Source organism: Hibiscus syriacus, unplaced genomic scaffold, assembly GCF_006381635.1.
Source record: "Hibiscus syriacus cultivar Baekdansim isolate YM2019G1 unplaced genomic scaffold, ASM638163v2 tig00111741_pilon, whole genome shotgun sequence".
NCBI classification, from domain to species: Eukaryota; Viridiplantae; Streptophyta; class Magnoliopsida; order Malvales; family Malvaceae; genus Hibiscus; species Hibiscus syriacus.
This window is the reverse complement of record NW_024063166.1, coordinates 613,266-638,771: the sequence shown is the minus strand read 5'-3', so window position 1 is coordinate 638,771 and position 25,506 is coordinate 613,266. Positions and strand designations below refer to the sequence as shown.

The 25,506-nt window shown below is 30.7% G+C and overlaps 1 protein-coding gene and 1 pseudogene across 1 annotated transcript; both read right to left on the bottom strand.

The window, feature by feature from the left end:
- Positions 1-902: 902 nt before the first annotated feature.
- LOC120168897 (putative F-box protein At3g16210) lies at positions 903-12,700 on the bottom strand. Its single transcript, XM_039177162.1, has 3 exons — positions 12,073-12,700; positions 11,562-11,921; positions 903-945 (listed from the first exon to the last, which is right to left on the bottom strand). Exons 1-2 carry the CDS (start codon positions 12,679-12,681, stop codon positions 11,823-11,825), a joined length of 708 nt encoding a protein of 235 aa, XP_039033093.1. The 5' UTR covers positions 12,682-12,700; the 3' UTR covers positions 903-945; positions 11,562-11,822.
- Positions 12,701-15,333: 2,633 nt separating this feature from the next.
- Positions 15,334-25,506, bottom strand: part of LOC120168886 — a 179,868-nt pseudogene continuing 169,695 nt past the window's right edge.

Here is a 25,506-nt window from a genome sequence, read left to right as displayed (position 1 = left end):
ACCATTTTCCTTTTATTTCCTAAAATATGGATAAAAGGAAAATAGTAAAATCTAAAATATAACTTTAGGGAACAAAAAATTTGTTTTTTTTTTATAGAAATACTTGTTATATTTTTACAAATTTTTAAAATTTCTGCTTATCATGATTTTGCTAAATATGAAAGCACTTTATTGTGTTAGAAAGCAATAGCTAGAAGTAACTTGAAATTAAATAATTAATTAATTATCAAAACTAAAACCGTAAAAAAATTCAAATTAATTACTTATAGCAAAGTAAACTCATGTATGAATTTCATGTAGGGGGTGAGTAAAACTCAATTTGACTCGAAAAATCGATCTTTTTTATTCTAAAAATTTTAAATTCGAGTCAAATTATAAAATATAACACGAATAATTCAAATAATAACTTTAACCGAAGGCTGAAAATTTTGTATTAATGGAATTTCCAACTACAATTATGGGAACCATAAATTTCCAAAAGCATTCCACCAAGGGAAAAATTGAATTATTATGTGTATGTAACCCTTAATAGTAGGGTTCATAATAATGGCTTCACATATAATAAGACATGACCAAAAACAACTCAATACTAATAGTTCCTTTTTTCAATTTGGTGTTTTGTTAGTTTTGGTTGTTGGTTGTCAAATTGTAACTCTTTGAGTTGTAGATTTTACAGAGTTGTGTTGTACTCTTTTTCTCCATATAAGTTTAGGGAGGATTTTAACGAGACATACAACTTTAGTTTTGGGATCATTAAAGTACTGGAGACATCAAGCTCTATAAAGCACAATTCAAGTATGAAAACCACACCATAAATTTCACAAATGCACTAAAACAACCAAAAACAAATAGAACCCTAAACAAACTTGTCATCATCATCTTCCATATATATAAAATCACATGAAATCATACCTCTTTTGAATGTAGTTCCCTATCCATCTTTGTCTTTGATGTCAATTTGATCTGCCTCCGGAGTCGTCGTATTATACGTTCCTCAGGCTCTGATCTTTCATTCAATGGAACCAAACTCTCAACATAAGCAATAATGTGCATTGTTCCCTGATAAGTATGAATACAAAGATTTTAAAGCTCTCGTAAAGCTCTCGTATGGAAGGGTACAACATAACTAGTTCATGATTCGAGCTCTCAAGAAATAATTCGACATTTTCCCAAAACTACAAAGGCCTCCCAACTCCACGGACAGATTCAACACTAAATTGTTTAGTCCACGACCCACTCATAACCCATAAATCAAAAGATTTTTGAGCTTTTTTCCTCGGGTAAACAATAGCACCAAGCAATCCATTGAAGTCTAAAAGTTGGAAATCATATTGTGCTAAATTCCCACCAATTTCAAGCAATGATAAAGTTGAAAACTTTTCACTGATCATATCAAACGAAAGAATAACGTTATCAAAATAATCATTTTATCTTTTAGTTTCTTAAACCTTTGATCTTTTATGTCTTTGTAACATTCTAGTTTTTATTACAATTCTAACCCTCTAAATAGTAACTATGTAAAGCACATGATACATAAACAGTTAAAAAATAATATTATCTCTCTTGCATTGTTATTTTTCTCTTTTGTTCTTACTACAAATCATATAGTTTTATAACATGTTATAAGCGCGATCTCGCTCAATTATATTAATCATTGATTGATAATTTTATATAAATATTGTAATCTGATATTAAAGATTACATTTACAACCTATTCAATTTAACTTGAAAAATCTAATATATTTTGTTTAATTTTCTATTAAATTAGGTTCTAATTTATGATTTTGTTTTGATCTAATTCCCATTAAGAGATTGATCCATTAAAATGAAAAGTTATGATATTATTAATGATTCTAAATATAGATGAAAATCATTTAAGAATAATATTAATATCATTCGAAAATATTTGAAATTCAGTAGAAGAGTAAGATATTAGGTAGGGTGTGTAAAAATATCCGATTTGAATAATCTAATCCGATTTTGTTTTGGATAATTCGGATCGGATATCCAGTTAGAAAATTAGATACGGATCGAAAAAATATCCATTTTAGATTATCCGAATATCCGAAAAATAAACGGGAAGTTGCTGAAGAATGTTGCATATAAGCAAGAAGTGCCATGGTTTCCCATCTAAAATAGCGATGTTAATGCTCAGTTATTGATGTCATCAGCTTATTCTTTTCAAGAAAACAGATCTTCTTCATCTTCAGATTCATCAAACCATCATCAATGGTTTTAACTATTCGAGCCCAGAATGATTGTAGTTAATATGTACCAACTCCAGCTTGTGAGAGTGGAAGAACAATGCATGAATACCGCAGAAGGATGGTGTAATTTCTTTTCAGTGGACTAAGCTCCATCTCTTCAATAGTATTTCACGGGAAAGTGAAAAGAATTAAAGTCTTTAAAACCCCATCAAATGCAGCAACGTATCCGCTTTAGCACTTTGTTAAAAAAATATGCGCACAAGTAGGGCTGTAAAAAGCTGACCCAACCTATAAAACTGACTGAAATCGACCCGAGTCAAAATTGTTTTTGACCTGCACTGTAGCGATCCGAAACCGACTTGAGTCGGAACTGGTGTTGACCTGAACCCGATTTAGACCTGGAAAATGTGGATCCGAACCCGACCTTCATCCGACCTGAGAACGACTTGAACCCGAATTGAACCGAAAATATGATACCCAAACCCGAACAACATCCGACTGATATGAACGCGAACTCGATATTGACCTGGTAAATAACTGGTATTACCCGACCTGTTTTCAACCTGACCTGTTTTCAATCTGACCTATTTTTAACCTGACATGTAAATGATCCGACTTGTTAATGATCTAATATGATATTTACCTGACTTTTATATTACCATGGACGAAATTATAAGATTTTAATAAAATTATGAGTTTTTTAGTTTATGATGTAATTAAAAAATTAATATGATTATTTTTTAAATGTTATAATAAAATATTTATTATAATAATTAAATTAATAAATAGACATATTGTATAATTTTTTTTAATAAAATTAATAAAATTATTTAAATGTAAATTATTTATACTTTTAAAATAACACTTCTACATAAACGCATATCATTTTAATAAATAATAGTATTTGAATATCATTTTAAAAAATAAAGATATTATAAAAATGCCACAACCTTGATATAAATTTTAAAAATGGTGTACACAAAATATAAATAAAATAACATAAATTTTGATATAATTGGATTGAAAATATTAAAATAAGATGGAAAAGACATGGAGACAAGAGTGGGGAACACACCCACGTCCCCACTGCCCAATCTTATTCCAAATATTCCCCCATTGTTTTATTATTTTCTTGGTAGATTTAGTAAAAAGATTGGAATATTTAGATTAACCTTTTTGTACAAATGCTGGCTGGATCCCTGTTTTTCAGTTTCATTGCCTGGTATTGTTTAATGGGCAAGTGGTTGGTTGGCGGGGACGGTTTATTTATTTATTTTTATTCTGATTTTTGAAATAGTGTCCGACACAGACTGAGTCACGGTTTTCAAGTGCTTCTGTATCATTTGTGTGTGAACTCATTTGAATTTGGATTTGATGTTGGGTTAGAATTTAATTGCAAAATATATTCTTTTAGTTTTATATAAATTTAAAATTATTGGATGAATAAAATTAGATGGTTGATATTTGCATCTTCATTTGATCCATTGTTAGTTATTATTTATATTTTTGTAACTGATCCATAATTTTTTAAATGTGTTTAATTTAGTCATTTTATATTAATTTAAACCTCACATTTTAAATTTATTTTGATTTAGTCCCTTACCTATGTGAGCTGTTTAATTTTTATTTTAAAATTTTATTTGTAATTTTACATTTCTTCAATTTTTCCTTAAATTTATATTTTTTTACAAAATTGATCCATGATTTTTTGGTAATTTACTCGAAATCATATACAATTATAACTTGCAATTATTTAGGGTTTAATGTTTATGGTTTAGTGCTAGTCCATTTATATTAGGGTTTATAGTTTAGGGTTTAATGTTTATGGTTCAAGGTTTATAATTTAGTATTTAAGGTTTAGGGTTTCTATAAACTATATATTTTATTACTTTATATAGTTTATGCATAGTGTTGCTATAAACTATATAAGTAATTTACTTTATATAGTATATATATATAGGTTATATATATATAGTTTATATATACTATACATGGTTTATACATACATATTATATAAAATTATTTAATTAAATTAATAAGATTATTTAAATGTAAATTATATAAAACATGATTAATTAGGTGTTAAATAATTAGTATGTCACATTGCATATTATATGGTTCATAAATAGTAGTATATGTCATATTAATTTCATTTGCACAATTAATATTTTAGTTGCATGTTAGGTTAATTCACATTAATAGCCCATTTATTTTGTTGTTATGAATAAGTAATAATAAAACCAAAAAATAAGTAACATTAGGGTTAATGATTTAGGGTTCACAATTTAGGATTTAAGATTTAGTGTTTTATAAACTATATACTTTATTACTTTATATAGTTTATGCATTGTGTTTCTATAATATATATATATATATAATCTATAGATTAATTATATTAGTTATACATACATATATATTATATATTAATATAAATTATAATTTATAAACTATATATCTTATATAGTTTATATATATATAATTTATATACATATATATATATATATAGAAAATTAAAAGTAATTAGAATGTATACATGATTAAATTGCATCAAATTGAAAATTCAAGAAGATATTTACAATTAAACCATGACTAAAATGAAAGAAATCAAAAATCAAATACAAGTGGGAAAATGATGATTGTTGGAGGAGCATGAGCCTAATTAACCCAAAATATCTTTTCAAATAAAATCTCAATTCTCAATTTCTCTCCAAAATTTTCTATTCCCTCTAAATTTCTCAATTTCCCTCTAAATTCTCAATTTTCCTATATTCTAAAAAATTCTCAATTTCCTTCTAAATTCCCAAATAAAATCAAAAATTTTCACACAAGAGTTTTTTCTCACCACTCACTTTGAATAATATATATATATATATATATATATATATATATATATATATATATTATATTAATATAAATTATAGTTTATAAACTACATACTTTTATAGTTTATACATATATAGTTTACATATATAATTGATATAAACATAATTTATATAAATAACTTATAATAATTATATAGTTTATAATATAAATATAGTTTATATATAAACTTATATTATATATATATTATATTTTTTCAATTTTTTAAATGAATACAATTTACTATATTTTTCATTATTTCTTCACATTTTGTATTTATTTCGATTTAATCTTTTTTTTAATTTATTTCAATTTTAAGTCTTTCACTTTTATATGTATTCAATTTAGTTCTTAAATTTATGTTTGCGTCTTCATTTGGCCCATTGTTAGTTGTTATTTATCTTTTTGTAACTGGCCCATAACTTTTTAAATGTTTTTAATTTAGTCCTTTTTTATATTAATTTAAACCTCACATTTTAAATTTATTTCAATTTAGTCCCTTACCTACGTGTGTTGTTTAATTTATATTTTAAAATTTTATTTGTAATTTTACATTTCTTCAATTTTGTCCTTAAATTTATATTTTTTACAAAATTGATCCATGGATATTTATTTTTCTCTTAATTTACTCAAAATTATATAAAATTACAACTTACAATTCAACAATCACGAAAGATGACAAAATAATTAATCCAAAAATAAAAACGATCCGACCTGAACTCAATCCGTATTTGGTTAACATCCGAACTGAATTTTATCTGTCAATGATGTGACCCGATCTGAACGAGATCCGACTGAAGTCCACCCGAACCTGAATTAACCTGGTCTTTATCTGCTTCAGGCCTGAACTGTTTTGACCTGAACTGACATCGATTCGATCTGAAAATGACTTGACCTGAACCCGATCTGGATCTGGTGTCAAATCAACCCGAGTTGACATGTATCTGATTTTATCCGACCTTTCAAGATCCGACTGAAACCTGCCCGATTACCTGATTTTACAGCCTTACGCACAAGGCCTGGTTACCGTCAAAGATAATCGAAGCCACACACTGCTGGATAACAACATAATAAGTGATATATTTGGTTTGGATATCCGAAAATTCGAATATACGGTTATTCCGGATCAGATTCGGATTACAATTTTTGTGATCCCAAAATTCAGATACGGATCTTTGCACACCCCTGATACTAAGATCTAGACATCTTCATTTTGGATATACAATAATATTAACAATATGAAAAAAGTAAGTTATGGATGAATTGGGTGAGCACCAGTTGCCTACTGTGGAGCGAAAGATGGAAGTTCAGGTGCTTCATGTTCGACCAATGTAGTAGCTGTGTGTAGGGTTCATAACTGTGGTTTCACGAGCATACCAACAACAACACTAATAGTTCCTATATTCAACTTCAAATTTCATTCTAGTATGGGAGACATCTAGCTCTCTGAAGCACAATCAAGTATGGGACTCAGGAGGCCGTCGTATTATACGTTCCTCATGCTGTGATCTTCCATTCAATGGAACCAAGCTCTCAACACAAGCAGTAATGTGCATTGTTTCCTGTTAAGCATGAATACCAAGATTTCTAAGCTTTTGTATGGAGGGATCAAATAAAACTAGTTCCTTCCCATAAAACAAAAGACTTTTTAGTCCATGATCCATTCATAACCCATAAATCAAAAGACTTATTAGTTCCTTCCCTTGGATAAAAAAATAGCACCAAGCAATCCGTTGAAGTCCAAAAGCTGCAAATAGTATTGTGCTAAAGTCTCACCAAATTCAGGTAGTGGTAAAGTTTAAAACTATTCATTGACCATATCGACCGAAAGAATAAGGTCATCACTCATCAGAATCCCCAACTGCCTCCCTATAACTCAACTTGAATCACTTTTAAGGGAATATAACTCGACTTGGTTGTTCCAATCTGCCATCTACCCTTCAACTAGATTCTCTTCAAAGTAATTAGTAACAAATCTTACAACTTTGAAGTCATCAGTTTGAGAATCATACCCAAAACCAAGGAAGCCAAATCTAGTAGAATCTACTGCTGGAGGTTCTACAAGTGCTCTTTCAATCCATATATTTTGCTTCGAGACAATAGTTTTCAACTTTGTTTTAGCTCTTTTGTTAAGGCAGATTTGAAGTAATCAAGAGGATTATTAGGGTAATCAGAACATGTTCCATGATTTAACCATTCATGCTTCCAAAAGCCAGTACCCGGTTGAGTAGGGTTCTTCAAGTCTGGCCATAATGATATTAAGTTGCTTTCAATTGGAGTAAATGCAGTAGTCTAAATTAGAGAAATATACTTTAGATCATATATATAAATTTAAATACAAATAAAAAAGTAAATAAAAAAGTAAATAAAAAAGTTGATGAGATGCTTACCTCAAGAACTAGTCTGTCAGTAATGGGTGCCTTGGAGTAACAGGGATTAGTGGCTGCGTTGTAGGGGGAATCGGAACGTCGTTGGCATCTTGAGGCCATATACCGTGGATGGTTAAGACAGTCGGGATGGGAGTACCACAAGCCATTCTGCCGGAATTACACACAGCAAGAGGCCATTGGAGACTGAGTTTATAAAAATGTATGGGGGGTTGAGCTGTAACTAGAACTAAGGAACAAATCACCAAAATAACCACCAACTTATAATTCAACAACATTGTTACAATCAATACTCTCACAATCAACATTCACTATGTGTATAATATTGACAATGGTTAGTCCTTTTTATATTGTAAATGTAGCATCAAACTTGTTTCAGTTTCTATTTCAGTCTGTTATATTAAAAGTGTTGTGTTTCTGTTTCAGTTTGTTTTAAGTGGGATACACATGTGTTTCAGTTTATTCTGTTTGTTTGTAGTGGTGGCACACACATTGTTTCAGTTCAGAAGTTAGGCATCAATAATTTACAGCCCTTCAAACCCAAACATCGAATGTAATTTAATAAAATATAAGATTTAATTATCCCATGTTATGCAGTTTGGCAGCAGCTATGATTAATCACATATTTTTAAACCATTGGATCAAATTAAAGTACATTTACAAGAACCAAATATTACAAAACTAAAAACCCATTTAAAATTCTAAACCCAAACATATTAAACCCATCAGCTAGACCCACGCGTGAAGACCCATCAAATGTGGAAAAGGAAGTCTTTTCTCCATATATATATATAACATGCAAGAAGATTCGAAGAAGGGATGAATTTTGGAGAGAAAGAAAAAACAAAAAGAGAAATGCAACCCAATCACTATCTTCAGACAAGGGAGAAAAATCGACAGGAGAAACACCATTTTCGAACCAAATACAAAACCACAAAAAAGGAGAAGAAAACCTAGAAAATGATACCTTTGAGGGAGGGTTGCCTTCGCTTCTTCATTGTTCCCGAGGGTAAAACCTCACTTTTAGGATCTTGAGGCTTGTGTGGGTAGTTTAGGGGTCTCGAAAAGGGAGTGTTTTTAGGGTTTGGAGTCTTTGAAAATTTGTTTTAGGCTTTGAATCTTTGATTTTTTAGTTCAAAGAGAGGCCCAGTGAGATTTGGGTTTCAAAAGTATTCGTTTTAGGGAAGTTTTCCACTAACGGCGCCGATTTACGGCGGCTGTCGTCGTGGCCGGCTTCTTCTCGATGGAAGAGAAGATGAGATGGAGAGAGCATGTGATTTCTGCTTTTAGGAAAAAGATGAAAGAGATACAAAGTGTTTCTTAGCCATTTAGGGCACAAGTTTGACTTATATTTAAGAAACCAAACGGCGCCGTCTTGAGAGGTAGAGACCATATGTTTAGAGCATGGGTTATTCATGTGGGAAAGGTCTCCACATTTGCAATTTTCCATTTTAGTCACTACATGAAGCTTTAATCTTTGTATTTCGAACATGTTATTTATTATGTATTTTATTTCAGTCCCTTGTATATGGCTTCATATTGTCAGCCGGTTGAACTCACTGAGTTGCTGGAGCTATAAATTCAATATAACATAACATTAAGACATTGCACGTGTATTACTGGTACAATATTGTATGTTGTTCTACATTCGAGATGGAATTCGGAAACATATGAGGAGATAAACAGTGAGAGTGGAAGAACAATTTATGAATACTACAGAAGAATGGTGTAATTTCTTTTCAGTGGACTAAGCTCCATCTCTTCAACAGTATTTCACGGGACAGGGAAAAGAATTAAAGTCTTTAAAACCTCATCAAATGCAACAACGTATCTGCTTTAGCACTTTGTTAAAAAAATATGAGCACAAGGCGTGGTTACCGTCAAAGATAATCGAAGCCACACACCGCTGGATAGCAACATAATAAGTGATATATTTGGTTTGGATATCCGAAAATTCGAATATATTGTTATTCCAGATCATATTCGGATCACAATTTTAGTGATACAAAAATTCGGATGCGGATCTTTGCACACCCCTGATACTAAGATCTAGACATCTTCATTTTGGATACACAATAATATTAACAATATGAAAAAAATGTAAAGTTATGGAGGAATTGGGTGAGCACTAGTTGCCTACTGTGGAACGAGAGATGGAAGTTCAGGTGCTTCATGTTCGACCAATGTAGTAGCATTGTGCAGGGTTCATAACTTTGGTTTCACGAGCATACCAACAACGCTAATAGTTCCTATATTCAACTTCAAATTTCATTCAAGTATGGTAGACATCTAGCTCTTTGAAGAACAATTCAAGTATGGGACTCAGGAGGCCGTCGTATTATACGTTCCTCATGCTCTAATCTTCCATTCAATGGAACCAAGCTCTCAACACGAGCAGTAATGTGCATTGTTTCCTGATAAGCGTGAATACCAATATTTCTAAGCTTTTGTATGGAGGGATTAAATAAAACTAGTTCCTTCCCATAAATCAAAAGACTTATTAGTCCATGATCCATTCATAACCCATAAATCAAAAGACTTATTAGTTCCATCCCTTGGATAAAAAAATAGCACCAAGCAATCCATTGAAGTCCAAAAGCTGCAAATAGTATTGTGCTAAAGTCTCACCAAATTCAGGTAGTGGTAAAGTTGAAAACTATTCATTGACCATATCGACCGAAAGAATAAGGTCATCACTCATCAGAATCCCCAACTGCCTCCCTATAACTCAATTTTAATCACTTTTAAGGGAATATAACTCACTTGGTTGTTCCAATCTGCCATCAACCCTTCAACTAGATTCTCTTCAAAGTAATTAGTAACAAATATTACAACTTTGAAGTCATCAGTTTGAGAATCATACCCAAAACTAAGGAAGCCAAATCTAGTAGAATCTACTGCTGGAGGTTCTACAAGTGCTCTTTCAATCCATATATATTTCTTCGAGACAATAGTTTTCAACTTTGTTTTATGTTTTCCCATTAAAGATTCATCAAGAAGTATAAACTAACGCACCTGCAATGAGATTCTAAGTAACATAAATATAGGATATGAATATTTTTAGAGAAATACAGATCTAAGTAACAAGCCAAACCTTATTTTATTCTGCAGTCATGTGATGTATGATACAAGGCGTATCTTGTTTCAGCAAAACTATCAAATTAATGAGCACTAATTTGTCCAAAATCTCTACAGGTATCCTGTAAGTGCTATTCGATTTGCAGGTATCTCGTATCCTGTGTTCGTACATTTCAGGATATAGGTATGAGAATATGATCCTCTAAGGACCCTCCAACGACATGAAAAAACTATCAAAATACTCATATTTGGCACTCACATCCAAGCACGAACAACCTAAAACAAGACCTCTGCAAGACTACAATCCATTTACCTCTAAAACAAATAACTGAGGTCAGGAGTGAAAATCATCACACACAAAAAGGTCTGGAATTCCAACTCTTAAATTGGAAAAACAAACATGCAAAACCAAGCAAACTCTTTATAATCACACAAAGAAGCTCATGTGAATTATCATGTATATCCAGAAAAAAGACAATAATTTCCAGACATATTCCACGAAGGAAAGGTTTCAAGAAAGTAGTGTTAATACATTTACCCCTGTAAATACCATTAACAATGGCTTCACACAAAACAAGACCAAAACATTGACACTGTTTCATTGGATCTAAAGTACAGATAATAATAACAATACTTCGTATGTTCAACTTCAAATTACATTCAACTATTGGGAACGTTGAGCTCTCAGAAGAAAATTCAAGTACGAAGAGCACTCCGTGTGTATCATATATATGCACCTGCAATCATGATATGCAGGTCAATAGAATTGCAGATCAGAGTTAAAACCTAAGAAAATCTGTAGGACGTAATTTCGTGCATCCACTAAAACAACCAAAAGCAAACAGAAACCTAAACAAGTCAATATCTAGGGCATGCATATACATTTCAAACAATAACAACAATACTTGAGAACATCAGTAGACAATATAGTTAACATAAAGTGCATAGGAAGAGACCAAATCCCATTAAATCTTACCTCTTTTGTTGTAACTCCCCGTCCGTCTTAGTGTTGAACATCAATTTGTTTCACCTCCCGCTGGCCGTCGTATTATACATTCCTCATGCTCTGATCTTCCATTCAATGGAACCAAGCTCTCAACATAAGAAGTAATGTGCATTGTTTCTTGATAAGCGTGAATACCAAGATTTCTAAGCTCTTGTATGGACGGATCAAATAAAACTAGTTCTTGATCTGAGCTCTCAAGAAACAACTAGCCATTTTTCCAAAACCCCAAAGGCCTCTCAACTCCAACAACAGATTTAACACTGAATTGTTTAGTCCATGACCCATTCATAACCCATAAATAAAAAGACTTGTCAGTTCCTTCCCTTGGGTAAAAAAGAGCACCAAGAAATCCATTGAAGTCCAAAAGTTCCAAATAATATTGTTCTAAACTCCCACCAAATTCAGGCAGTGGTGAAGTTGAAAACTTTTCATTAACCATATCAAACGAAAGAATACGGTTATCAATTGCAAAAGCCTGGAAATAAATAAACCCATTGACATAATTATTAAACATAATAGAAGGAAAACCATCAACCTCAGGAAATGAAATTTCCTTCCATGAATCGCTTTTGAGCGAATATAACTCAACTTGGTTGTTCCAATCTACCATCAACCCTTCATCTAGATTCTCTTCAAAGTAATAAGTAACAAATCTTACAACTTTGAAGTCATCGGTTTGAGAATCATACCCAAAACCAAAGCAATCAAAACTGGAGAATTCCAGTAGTCCAGGAGGGCGTTGGACTGTGGATTGAGGATGGATTTTAAACTCTCTGGTAGATGGGTTCCAAAGGGCAACATTATGTCCAACTACTCGCTCTACTAAACACAATATCCCATTACAAAGGCCAAGAACTAAAGGTGCATGCACAAAATTATCGAAAAAGGGTAAGTGAATATTGTGTTTTACTATAAAGTTTTGGTCTTTCTCGGTCAAAAGTTGAGAGAAATAATGGATGTCATCACTGGTGTCTCCATGACAGTGTTTGAGAAGGAGATTAAGGTTATTGTTTTTGAGATTGTTCTGATGATGTTTGGTAATGAAATGAGGGGTTTCAAAAGATGAAGACCAGGGCTTACAAACGCACCTGAAACGGGTCAAGGATTTAACAGGAAGCTTTGAGAGAATCTCCAATACCAACATCTATGGTAATTCGATTCTAGTTTTGATCAAGCCTTGCATCTTCCCTCTTTATCTTCTCTATTTCCTTTGTGTTTTTCAATAGATGATTTTATTTGGGGAAGGACGATAGGAACAAATATGAAAGAAAGCGAAGATAGACAACTTATAACAGGTAACGTCAAACGTTTTTCTATAACAAGAAAACTACAATACAAACTGATCATTGGTTACACTACTTTGATGGGCCAGGTCGAGCCCTTTTAAAACCCATTAGCTTATTATAGACAGGGTTTGAACAATATTAACTATATATAATATATTAGTATTTTAAAATAATTAAAATAATATATTTAATAATAATATATCTGTAATCATTTATTATATTTTAAATGATTAAAATAATCTATTTTATAATAATTTATTACATTTTTTACTATTAAAGAATATATTTTATCATTATAAAAATAAAAAACCTCTAAAACTTTAAATATATTATAAATATAAATGAGTAAATTAACAATTTATATAAGGTCGGGTTGGATCAGTGATTTTTTATCTAAAGTATAATCTCATCCCAACTCGAATCTATATATTATATAACTCATCATGCCTCGAACTCGAAATTTAAAATAAAACATTTTTTTTCGTAACAAGAAAATAATCATAGGTGACACTACATTGACGGGTCTAGCCGAGCCTTTGGTAACTTCTAAAATTCATGAGCTTAACATAGGTAGGGTTGGCACAATATCATTCCCTAAACAGTTGAAATATCAAATATTATTATGAATTTTATTAAGGGTAAATTATACAAGTGATATCTTATGTTTTTTATCCGTTAGGTTTTGTCACCGGTTTAAAAAGGTTTTAGTTTTAGTCACTTTTATCTTTGGTCCTTATTGTTGGTAAAAATGGTTAAATTTTAATTTGACCTCTGAATTTAGACAAAATATTAATTTGACCTTACACTTTACATAAAATACTAATCTAACTCTTAAACTCTATATAAAATATGATATGACCCCTAAATTCAGTCAAAGTTAACGTCTCTACTCGCCACTCATCGTCGTTATCGCCCATTGTCAGTTTTCATCACCAGTCATCGTCGTCGGTTGTCATGTCAACATGCGTCGCCCATCTTCATCTTCATCGTTGTTGGTTCATCTTTACCCCTAAATTCATACTTTTTTGAATCAATTTAAATGTCTAGTGTTATTATTTAGGTGTCTCATTCCTCCTAGTCGTTAAAAATTTCATTACTAATATTTGTCGCATGGCCTTAATGTAGAGTTTGGACTTTTTGTTAATTCTAATAGGTCAAAGTTTTCTCACTCCGTTGTACTACCACACATGGTGCATGTTCCCAACGGCATTTTGTTAATTCGACCACAATTTTCTTTAACAAATTCTAAATGTAATTCTAATAGTATCAAAAAGAGAGGGAAAAAAACTTTAGTGAATAGTAGAATGGTTCTAGTGAGTTTAAAACTCATGATCAGTCAAATATGTTTGCTCTAATTTAGCCATAATTAACTTAAGGGTCCTCTGTTAGTAATGAATTTAAAGATATTTTTTAGAGTACCAAAAGGAATTGATTTAGGCGGTAAGCAACTTGATTTCGTTTAAGCAAGATCTCGAGTTTAAGTTCTTGTGTATGCAGAAAATCCCTACTGGGAGACTCACACACAAAAGTCAAGTGTGCAACGCGAGTCAGCATGGATTAGTCAAGGCAATGCTTTAAAATCGAGAGGACAATAAAAAAAATATATATTTTTAGAGTAAATACTGATATATTAAAAAAATATCTTCAAGATAGATACAAATTAAATTTTAAGATATATATAATTTATAAAATAAATAATTAATTATAATTTTGAATTTCAAAATATGAATTACCCTGAATATGACAGAATCATACTCAAATTTCAACATGTTCTAAATTCAATTCTATCACTTCATATCTCTTAATTAGACCCTTCACAAGTCAAATTTAACTTAAAAATTCACTTACTCCTTTTTCAATAATTCACTTAAAAACTCTTTACCTTCAATCTTTCATAACTTATTCATCTTTGAGTTTTAAGTCACCTAAAGCTTTCTTACAACCCAAAGAAAAAAATATAACTTTAAAACGAAAGAAATTCTTTACTGAAGACAAACTTACCTTATGCAAGAACCCACTGTGGAGATGAAGAAGAAAACTGAAGAAGACTGGAGAAATTTCTCTCCTTTCCCACATGCTTATGTCATTTAAAGGGGAAGGATAAAAAATCTTTCCTTTGAAAAGACCATAATACCCTTCCAATAATCTAACTTTGATATCAAGTTCTAAACAAAATTTCCAAAATAAATCCTTCACGGATGAAACATAGTTTCATCCAAGGCCATTGTCACTTCTATTTTTTTATTAAATTATATTAGTATATATTTTTCAATAATAACAAATTGAGAGTAATGCCCAGGTACGATGCATAGCTTCATCCCTACATATATTTGTCTCAGTAATTTTACATTAATTTTATTCCAAAATATTCATTTTCTAAAAGTATTCATATATTACAAATATCAAAGGGTTAAAAGAAGTAGCAACGTTTAAGGGATATTATTCATTAAATATGAACATTAACGTTGCCATTTGCCTATTGCATTGAGAAAATGCATTACAATAACCATTCTCTGCTACTTACACTTCCCTGGAAACCTTTTTAAGTTACATTACAAATCTATACCTTGGCAAAGAAAAACCCTGGTACCTATACATATGACTAACATTTTCATATAGAAAATTACAAAAAAATGAGAGAGATAAGAAATTATACAATAAAATCGAAGGAAATTGATTACCCGAGTTAGCTGATATCGTTTGTAACTGAGGGTGGTGACGACGAGTTATCGTCTCACCTCTGGCAATATGTTACTCTATATTCGAACGGGCAACATCTAACATTGTCTCAATCTCTTTCTTGTACTGGACAAAGGTGGTAAAAATACTAAAGACAACCTCTTCAAATTTTAAGGCTAATACGAAAGCAGGGAGAAAAAAAAAAGGTTTTCAAAGTATGGTATTCGTTGATATGATCAATGAAGACCATGGTTCAGCTATAGCAATACCTCTTCGACAGCGCCTGACTTAATTTTTGATAGCATCACACAAGATTTCTTAATATGTTCACCTACAGAAAATTGAACATCAATTAGTACAATTCATTGATGTTGAGGAAAAGAAAAGACATGTTTTCAAACTCAGAAACTGCTTGAAGATGTTCATTACTTTCATTATAGACTGATGCATGCATTAAGAGCTAATATCATGTCGGTATAACTTGTAATGAGATACACAAATCTCTGGAAGGCCATATCTCAAAAAGAGTTCGATTAGATGCAAAAATAAAGCCAACGCAAAAATGTCAAAAGATGTCCCCAAGGGGACACGCCCCAGCCACAATCAGATTGAACTATGTGAAAGTAGCGAGTTGGATTTAGCAGAATGCTGGAGGGATACGTTCATTGTATGCCATTAGTAGTTTGGTACCATAATCTCCATATGTATGGCCAACTTGGAAGTCTCAGATTGAACTATGTGAAAGTCGCGAGTTGGATTTAGCAGAATGCCGGAGGGCTACGTTCATTGTATGGTCATTGGTAGTTTGGTACCATAATCTCCAAATGTACCATAATAAATGTCACTTTAAAGGGAACAAAACTTACTTGCTTTGATATCTAAAGTAGATGAGTTTTCACCATTGGTCTCTGCAATCCATTGACAATGAACTTGATGCAGCACAAATAAAATGGTGTCCATTTTTGGAAGCAAGTAAATTAATGTGTCAGTTCCAAAGGGATTTTTCCTACTCCGACAGTTTGAACAGCAACTTCCCTCTTGATTGGGCTTAGGTGAAGATAAATGCATGATCAATAGCAGTGAGGATGATATGTAAGAAAGTTTATGAACAAACACATGAAAAGCCAGCAAGTGAACTGGTGTGTCAAAAGGACAGTTCCTTTTGCAATAATGAGTCTCACAATTCCCCACTTGATTGGACTTCGGTTATGATATGTTTTTGGCCGTGCATTATGGAGCAGATTAAATATTAATCATGTGTAATACTAATGTTAGTTGCAGACACACTTCCTATTTTGTAGTATATACAAAAATTGCATCCAATAGTAACAATGCTTTCACTAGAAGGGTTGATTTATTCTGTTTCTATGGATCAAAGTTCACTTTATTTTCCTCAAAGAATACGACACAAATAGAGGATGATTTTGTTGTAAGTAACAATCCGTGGTTATCTTTTATTTATTTGTTTGTTTTGGGATCAGAGTTTGAATTATTTATTCATTGGAGTGAGGAACCAAATCAGACCGGAAAATAATAAGAAAGAAGGAGAATATTGCTTGCACAGGCAACAAAGAGACTGCAGTGACCTTGCACAAAACAAAAATGTGGGGTATAAAACTATATTCCAAATCAAGAATAAACATACCCAGCTAATACTTACTTCAAAGTAGGTGCCAAACGGAACATCATGTGCCTGTTGTACAGTTTCAAAAACCTACGAGAAGAAAGAAATTGAGTAAATTCAATTAAATCAACCAAACATAGAATCTACAATAAAGATGCAAATGATGTTTTTTTTTCAATAAACATAGAATCAATCAAACATATGTATCACAAACATTGAAGTTTTTTTCATTAAAGAGGTCATACAAGCTTTTTCTTATAGGATGATAAAACAAAATGTTGATCCTCAGTCATGGCACTGCCTGGGGGGCACATAAGATTGTTACTAATGGATCTGAATGTAATCTCTCTCACTTGACCTTCATATTTTCTGCAGCATGCCACCGTCCCAACTGAAAGTAGAACAGCAGAGTGGGTTCAAACTTTCAATTCATTCAACTAGGGATGATGAAATCCCTAGGAAGATTACCACTAATTTATATGAGGGAAGATACACCATGTTTATACCATCAAAAGTTTGGAGATGTTTAAATCAAGTTTAACCTCAACAATTGGATTTTACAAGCAATATAAATGATTCTAAAATTAGCATATCAGCATAAAATGCACAATAATATGAAAGGCGTGTTTAATAGAATAACCATGGAAGAATACTAAAATGATCTTATCTTACTGTAAGATTTTTGGCTTTTTGTTCTTTGGTAAAAGGTATTTTTTCAGTTTTAGGTTTAGATTCTTTATCTGGAGGAGTTGGAGCTAGCCTTCTACTACTGCTTGCATGCAATGCTGATGTTGCTCACTCCTACATGTAGGCAAAATATATCAAATAAATATATTTTTCATCTAATCAGTTGGTTCAAAAAGGGGGGGGGGGAATTAACATAAATACAAGCAAACAAGGATTGAGACCAGAAACAATCTTTTTGTGGACATAAAAGCAAAAAGTTCAGAGCTGTTGTAATATTTTCATTCACAACCAATTGTATTCACCCTGCACATTCTCATTGATCTAACCATGTAACTTTGTTTCCTAGGTAGTTGAAACACATCATTGGGGCATATCGCAGTTAGAACACTTCCTCCTAAACTGTATTGTATCAATTCAGTTAAGGACATCCCTGTATTATTCAGCTTTTACAATCTCTCCAGCCACATATGTTCTTGTTTCTTTTACAATTTTAATCCTACTCACTGAACACAAACCAGCATTTCCCTACCTCTTCAACTTATATAAATAACATTTCCCTACACCAATATTTCCCAGTCTCGATCTTTACCCCCTTTCTTTGAGCTCCCACAGTATTCTCAAGTTCTCCAATCCATCACAAGCAAAATTCTTCCTTTTTCACCCAATTTAGTGAGTTCCGATTACGGAAGTACATATATATATATATGGCTTCTTCAAAATGCATTTACAATTAAATTCTCCTCTCCCACAATAGATGGAGAAAACAATAAGAATAAGATTGTTTCAGCACTAGTTGAATATCAAAGGCCATCTTTTTGGGGAGAAAGAAAAGCCTTAAGCTATTAATTTTCATTGTTTCTAAAGATGATAGGAAAACTAATTTTCTGTCCATATAAAAGTGATAATAAAAAATCAGGAGTGAAGTTCCGCAAAAGAAAGAATCAAATAAGAAGTAACAGATCACATGGAGAACATGTAAAAAAAAACCTTCTTCTCAGCTTCCAACATTGCATGGTGGTTTTTTGTTGCACGATGTAATGCTCGTACTGTGTGGTTCCTGTTCCAAAATGATGCAAATTTATATCTGACTCTACCTGAAAAAATAAGAAGATAGAAAAATAAACACACCTTTACTCAATTCATGTTATAAATAGTCTAACTCATGCAATTAGGGTTACTCCTTACAATGTAATAACCTTAATATGATTTTAAAATGAAAAGATTTCTGAATGGGAAACTGTAAAAAAGGGGGGGGGGAGGGGGAATCGAGCAGTACAAACGACAAAAATAGAAATACGTATAATTTTAAATGAAAAAAGAAGAGTGTTCCTTCAGAATGTGATATCACTGCATCTTTCTTTAATGAAAAAAACTTTTGTTATTCAAGAATATAATTGAGCACAAAATGCAAAACAACCATCAAAATAAAATTAATACAAAAAATTAATGAAAAAATTTAAATTTTTGTATACGACTGTAGTATTTTTCACGTGCCAACAAAGCACCACAAGATTGGTAGTGAAAACCTTTTTCCAGGAGTTCACCATCAAAGTGTATACAAACTTGTAGGAAAAAGGGCACGAAGCAGCATTGTTAAGTATCATGTAAAGCAACTAGCCATTGGAATAAAAATCCTAGAAACAAGAAAGAACTAGCGTAGTATGATATGTGATAAAAATAATGTTATAAACGTTCTAGCTGAATGAGAAAACTTCTCCAGAATTTCTGAGGTCCAAAAAATCTTATATTTGTGATTCATTGTTATGTCTAAAGCTAAAATAAAAATAATAAAAATCAGAATCGAAGATTATGATATGAAATGCTAATAGGAAGAGAATATTTTTCTTGAGAAATGTAGACCTAATATAATCTTTGTAAAACATAAGCACTAAATTTCAAAAAGGATTCGGTAATAAATAACATATGAAATTTCTGAAAGACGCTGAGACATCTCTAAATAGCACTGTAAAAAAATTTGTCGTTTGAGGTAACCAAAATAGGGACATGTATTCCTCTATATGAAAATGGCTAATCCTCCACCAACAAGTGATTGCATTGCTCAAGCAAATGAGTTTTATAAGTCACTGGAAAAAAATCCTAAAGGTAGCACACTAGGCTGATATAAATGATACCATTCCATGTTGTAGCACAACCACCTTCATTGTGTAGAATATGTAATTTTTTTCCATTAGATTCAGTCATTCCAAAAGTGGAGGACATCAACGGATCTAGGTCCAGCGAACCCAGGGTGAGTAAAAATTTGATTCGGTTATAGGTAAGAATGATGCATAAGTACATTACCATGGTTCAAAGGTAAAGTCCAAAAAGGCTTAAACAAATAGAAGGTAGTTCTGTTGATCACCCAACCTAAAACTAATAGCAATAAGTGCAGAGGCCCTAAAATTGACTATCAACCGATCAAACTTAAAATTAACCGACCATTAACCCAAAAAACTTCAATTCGATCAATTAATTCGATTAAAACTGAAGTTTGAACACACGTAACCACAATGACATAAATTTTGAACCCAATGCTTATCAACCTCCTTGAAATACCTTTTTTCCAAAATAAATTTTTCTTTTTTATTATTTAATCTCTTATCTTTGTGTTCCATTCAATTTGATCCCTCGATTCAAATCCTTAAAAATTTCTTCAACCAATTAAAAACTTGTCCTCATTTAAATTAAATTTCTCCTTGTCCTAAGAATTCACTTTTCTGAATACATTCGTTATGAAATTTTCATTAAAAAATCTAATAAAATATCTATTCGAATTATGATTCTAATTTTAGATCATTAAGAGTTTGTGTGGTGAAACAATATCAACATAAAAAAATTTATCATAATACTTTCTTTAAATGATTTCAATGATCAATTTGAATTTCAAATGAAGATGTAGATAACCTATATAAATGGCAATAATTGGATTGCTTAAAATTGCAACATATTCATTTGACCTTTTATTTTAGTCGAAATTCAATTCAAAAGATACATGTAAAGACATAAAAGTAAAATATATAATTCTTTTTTCTCATCAAAATTTTTAATCTTTTGATAAAGTAAAATAAACTAAAATAATTCATCATACTTAGAATTCATTTTTAAACATTATTTGTAGATACGTGAACAAAGGTCTTGGGATTGAAATATGACAATTTCATACATTAATAAAAACCTAAACGTCAAATCCTTCAAATCTATTTTCTTCTATTTATTCTTTCACTACACTCATAAATTTTTTTCGTATACTTCTCTTTATTTTTTTCACCTCTTTCTATAAGTCGTTTGTTACGTCATAGTGATAGTTTTTTAAACTTCTCACTATTTTAAAATCTTTCGTCTTCTCCAATTTCTCTCAATCTTCTAAAACTTCCTTTGATAATTGAAGATTTTCAACAAGTTCCTTCGATTTTTGAAACTCTTCTTTAACTTCATTGAATTTCTTTTCCCTCAAAGCTTTGAAATAATTGAGCAGCAGACCAACTCATCATCTAAAGACGAGCTTGAATCATCGGAATCGTCAGAGTCGAAGAATCCATATAAACCATTCTAAAATCATTAGTGAATTTTTCCCACGTATGCATTTTTTCAATCTCAACATTATATCTATATATTTTTCTCTTCTCATATAAACATCTAAACAATAACTCTTATTTATATCCACACAAAAAATTTAAAAAAAAACTCAATATGCCTAAGAAATTCGTCAGGTTGGCATGACGAATTTCAAAAATAAAAAAATCTAACATTTCATATTTTAAAAATTCTAATGACCTTCCATTTAAAATCCATTGGAACTCGACATGTCAGAATGACAAGTTCTATTATTAGTTTTTTAACATAAAAAATTAAAACAATATCATATTTAAAAAATTATTTAAAAATAACCGAATGAAACTCGTTAGATAAATATAATGAATTTCTTTAAATAACACCATAACACATGAACCATACATTTTATATATATATAATCAACATGTTTTTCCTCATTTGCTTATTGTTGTAGCTAACTTTTTTGTGTTTATGTTTTTTATCCTGTGCTTATTGTTGTAACAAACTTTTTTTTGTCTTTATGTAAACTTATTGTATGTATACATTTAGCTTTGTTAACGAGATTGTACTTTATATTAATTTGAAAATTTTATTTGGACAACAGTTATATAAAATAATAGGAATTTTTTATCAATATTGAAATTCAAGATTTATCTCTTTAATGATATCGTTTTTTTTTCATTTTTTAGGGTAAACAACAAGTTTAATAATTAATTATCACTTTTATTTTGTTTTGGTCATTTAAGTTTTTAAAGTTATATTCAATGTTTAGTTTTGGTTTCATTTTAGTCATTAAAAAATTAATGGTGATGTTGACGTGTCACTCACCATAAGGAAATACTACGTCATCATTAAAAAAATAAAAAAAATGTAACATCAGAAGTTATGTCATTGGCGAATCTAAAATATTTTTTAGGGTGAGTACACATATATTAAAAACACCAAACTTTTGAACTGGATGAGTACAACTAAAATTTCAGGGTGAACATCATTAGTAAAATAAGTAACAAAGTGAATAAAATTCAGATTTCAGGGTGGGCACCTGCCCACCCTCAACACTAAGTGGCTTTGCCACTGTTTTTGCTAATATTTTAACTTTGGATGATTAAAATAAAATCAAAACGTAGCATTATGTATGATTTTCAAAAAAAAAAAATTTGGGTAACCAAAACAAAATAAAAGTGAAAATTGAGATACTAAAAATATAGTTATACCTTTTTTTAATATCAGCCAGATTATTATTATTATTATTATTATTATTTTATTATTATTAATTAACCAGGATAACTCTTGCTTCCTCCATGCTGGCTTATTGTTGTAACAAACTTTTTGTTGTGGATTTATTTTAGGGTAAACTATACCAATGTTTATTAATGTTTTAGTAAGTTTTTGATTTCTCCATTGAAGTTTTTAAAGTAAGAAAATAGTCACTAACGTAATTGATTTGTAAAAAAACCGATAACTCTACCGTCATCCCATTAAATTGATGACATGGCAACGTTAACAAAAAGGTTAATATTTAATTTTATAGATTGTAAAGTAATCTAAGAGAATAAGATTGTTACATAACAAGACTATGAAAATATAAAATTACTTAAAAACACATTTTTATACATAATACACAAATTGCTCAAAGTGGCACGAACCATTGGATATTAGTGGTTAAGAGATTTATTGTTATACCTTGAGGTCTCAGTTTTGAGCACTGCGTATGCAAGGGTCCTAACGTAGATTGTCAAATGATTGATAATCTTTTGAACATATACTACCTTATATTCACCCCACATCTATCAAAACAGAAAATAGCTCAAAGTGAAGATTTTGCATCATAGTCACAAATTGCATCCACTTTCTTTGTCAGTAAAAGATAAAGTAGTCAATAAAGATTCATCAAGACACTTAGATTAATTGATCTGAAATCATCCTATAGTAGTTAAACACATCCTTCACAAAGGTATACATTGAGAAAGAGAATCAGACATCCAAAAAGGATAGGGACAAATATAATCACACTTGATTGCCGCCTAGAACCTCATTTCAATCACCTAAGTAACATGTTTCTGAAGAGATGTCAAATTCAAACTCTAACAATTAATCATGACACAACATATAGATTTATGGTCTCGTTTCGACCAGTCTTACACAAGATGGAACCATTGTCCACCAGAGATCGGTCGGTTTGCTTTCACTCACAAGTCTCGAGTTAAGACACTCTATGAAATTCTCTCGATCAAGGAAAAATATTATATATCCTCTGAATCTCCTTCGTAAGTCGCAGTTTCGTTAGCATTCCTCTTCATACCAAGTTTCAATTGGAACCTATCCATATATATTTTGTTTTTCTCATCAAAATTTTAATTTTTTGACGAAACAAATTAAAAAATTTCTTCATACATAGATCCATTCCCAACCATTGTTCGTAGGTACATGAATAATGGCTTTGGGATAGAAATATGAACATCACATAATTAATTAAGATGTCACTGTTTAGGCCTATTTAAAGACATAGTTATTCTCCCAAGCTCTTCTCAAAATTGAGAGGGTTTGGATAAATAAAAAAAAATAAACTTTCTTAAAATATAAATCAATTCAGGTTTCACATTTAAGATTAGACTCTACCCGAATATTTTTTTTTTTGAAATAAATTTCACGTAAGAGAGAGGACATAGGAATATTTGCTCCTAATGGATATTGAATCCACAACTTAGGAGAGAAGGGAGGTGTCAACTAAAAGTTATTTTCTAAGTTTATTTTTAATATATTATATAATTTATATCATATAAAAAATAAATATATATAATATTATAATATAAATGTTAAAAGTGTATTAAGTTTCATGAAATAAATGACCTCAATGATTAAAGGGATCATTGTTATCCATAAAGATTCCGGATTTGAGTATCAGCGGCCTCAATGATTAAAGGGATGGTTGTTATCCGTAAAGATTCCAGATTTGAGTATCAGCGACTACATGATAACGTATAACAAAATAAAAATACTTTTATTAAAATAAAAAATATTATATTAAAAATAAAATAATATGGGCAGGCCTGAAAATGAGTTTAAATTAGTCATTTACAAATACAAACATATTTGAACAAAATTTGAGACTTTTATTTCAAATCGAACTCTTATCTCAAATCGATTGAGACTTGAACAAACATAACGTGTATTAATCTCATGTTCAAATTCGATCCGACCTATGGATACTTCTATATTGAATCTATAAATTGATTAATTTTTTTTAAATAAGAATCTTATTATTGTTAATCATTCTATTACTTTTGTTTAGAAAATCTAATGGAGTTACTATAATATCATCAAGACAGATATAAATGCATCTATGTAATGAAACTAGATATGATATGCATCATTTATTTTAAATATCATAATAATATGAAATAGATGAGTACAAGCCTCTGACTTTGAAGGTTTACAGCAACCTATTACAAAGTTTTTATTAGGGGATGGTACTATTAGGAAAAACTACAATAGTTGTCATGTTGCAGGGGCCTCTAAATTGATTTTTACAATCACTAATCGTGTTAACCAGGCCCCAATATGATGCTGGCCTGTTATAACATAAACGAATCTCCCATAATTGCACTGCTCCAGTCTTGTTGTTTCTGTTGCAAGCAATCTGAGGTAACTTTTTTGTAAGTTTCTTAACTTGATTTACAACATCTTGAGCCTTATAAGTATTCCCTGGTGTAACTCCCATAACTAAAACAATAATAAAAGTTGAAGATAATGCTATAAGTTAGTTGCAGCATACATTATATATATATAATCAACACGTTTTTCTTATCATTTGCTTATTGTTGTAACTAACTTTTTTTGACTTTATGTTTTTTTATGTGCTGGTTGTTGTAACAAACATTTTTTTGTCTTATGTATAAATTTAGTACTTCGTAATAATTGTTTTCTTAACAAACTTTTTTTTGAGTAAACCATCGAAATGATTACTTGTCTTTTATATTTATGTACTTTAGCTCACTAAATTTAGAAATAATAAATTTTAATCATTTATGTATTGTTTTATTAAATTTTATTTACAGAAATAGTAAATGTTGTTAGTTTAATAATATAATACGTTAAAAATACGTTAAAAAGATTTAATTTTTATTTTAACCCTTTAATT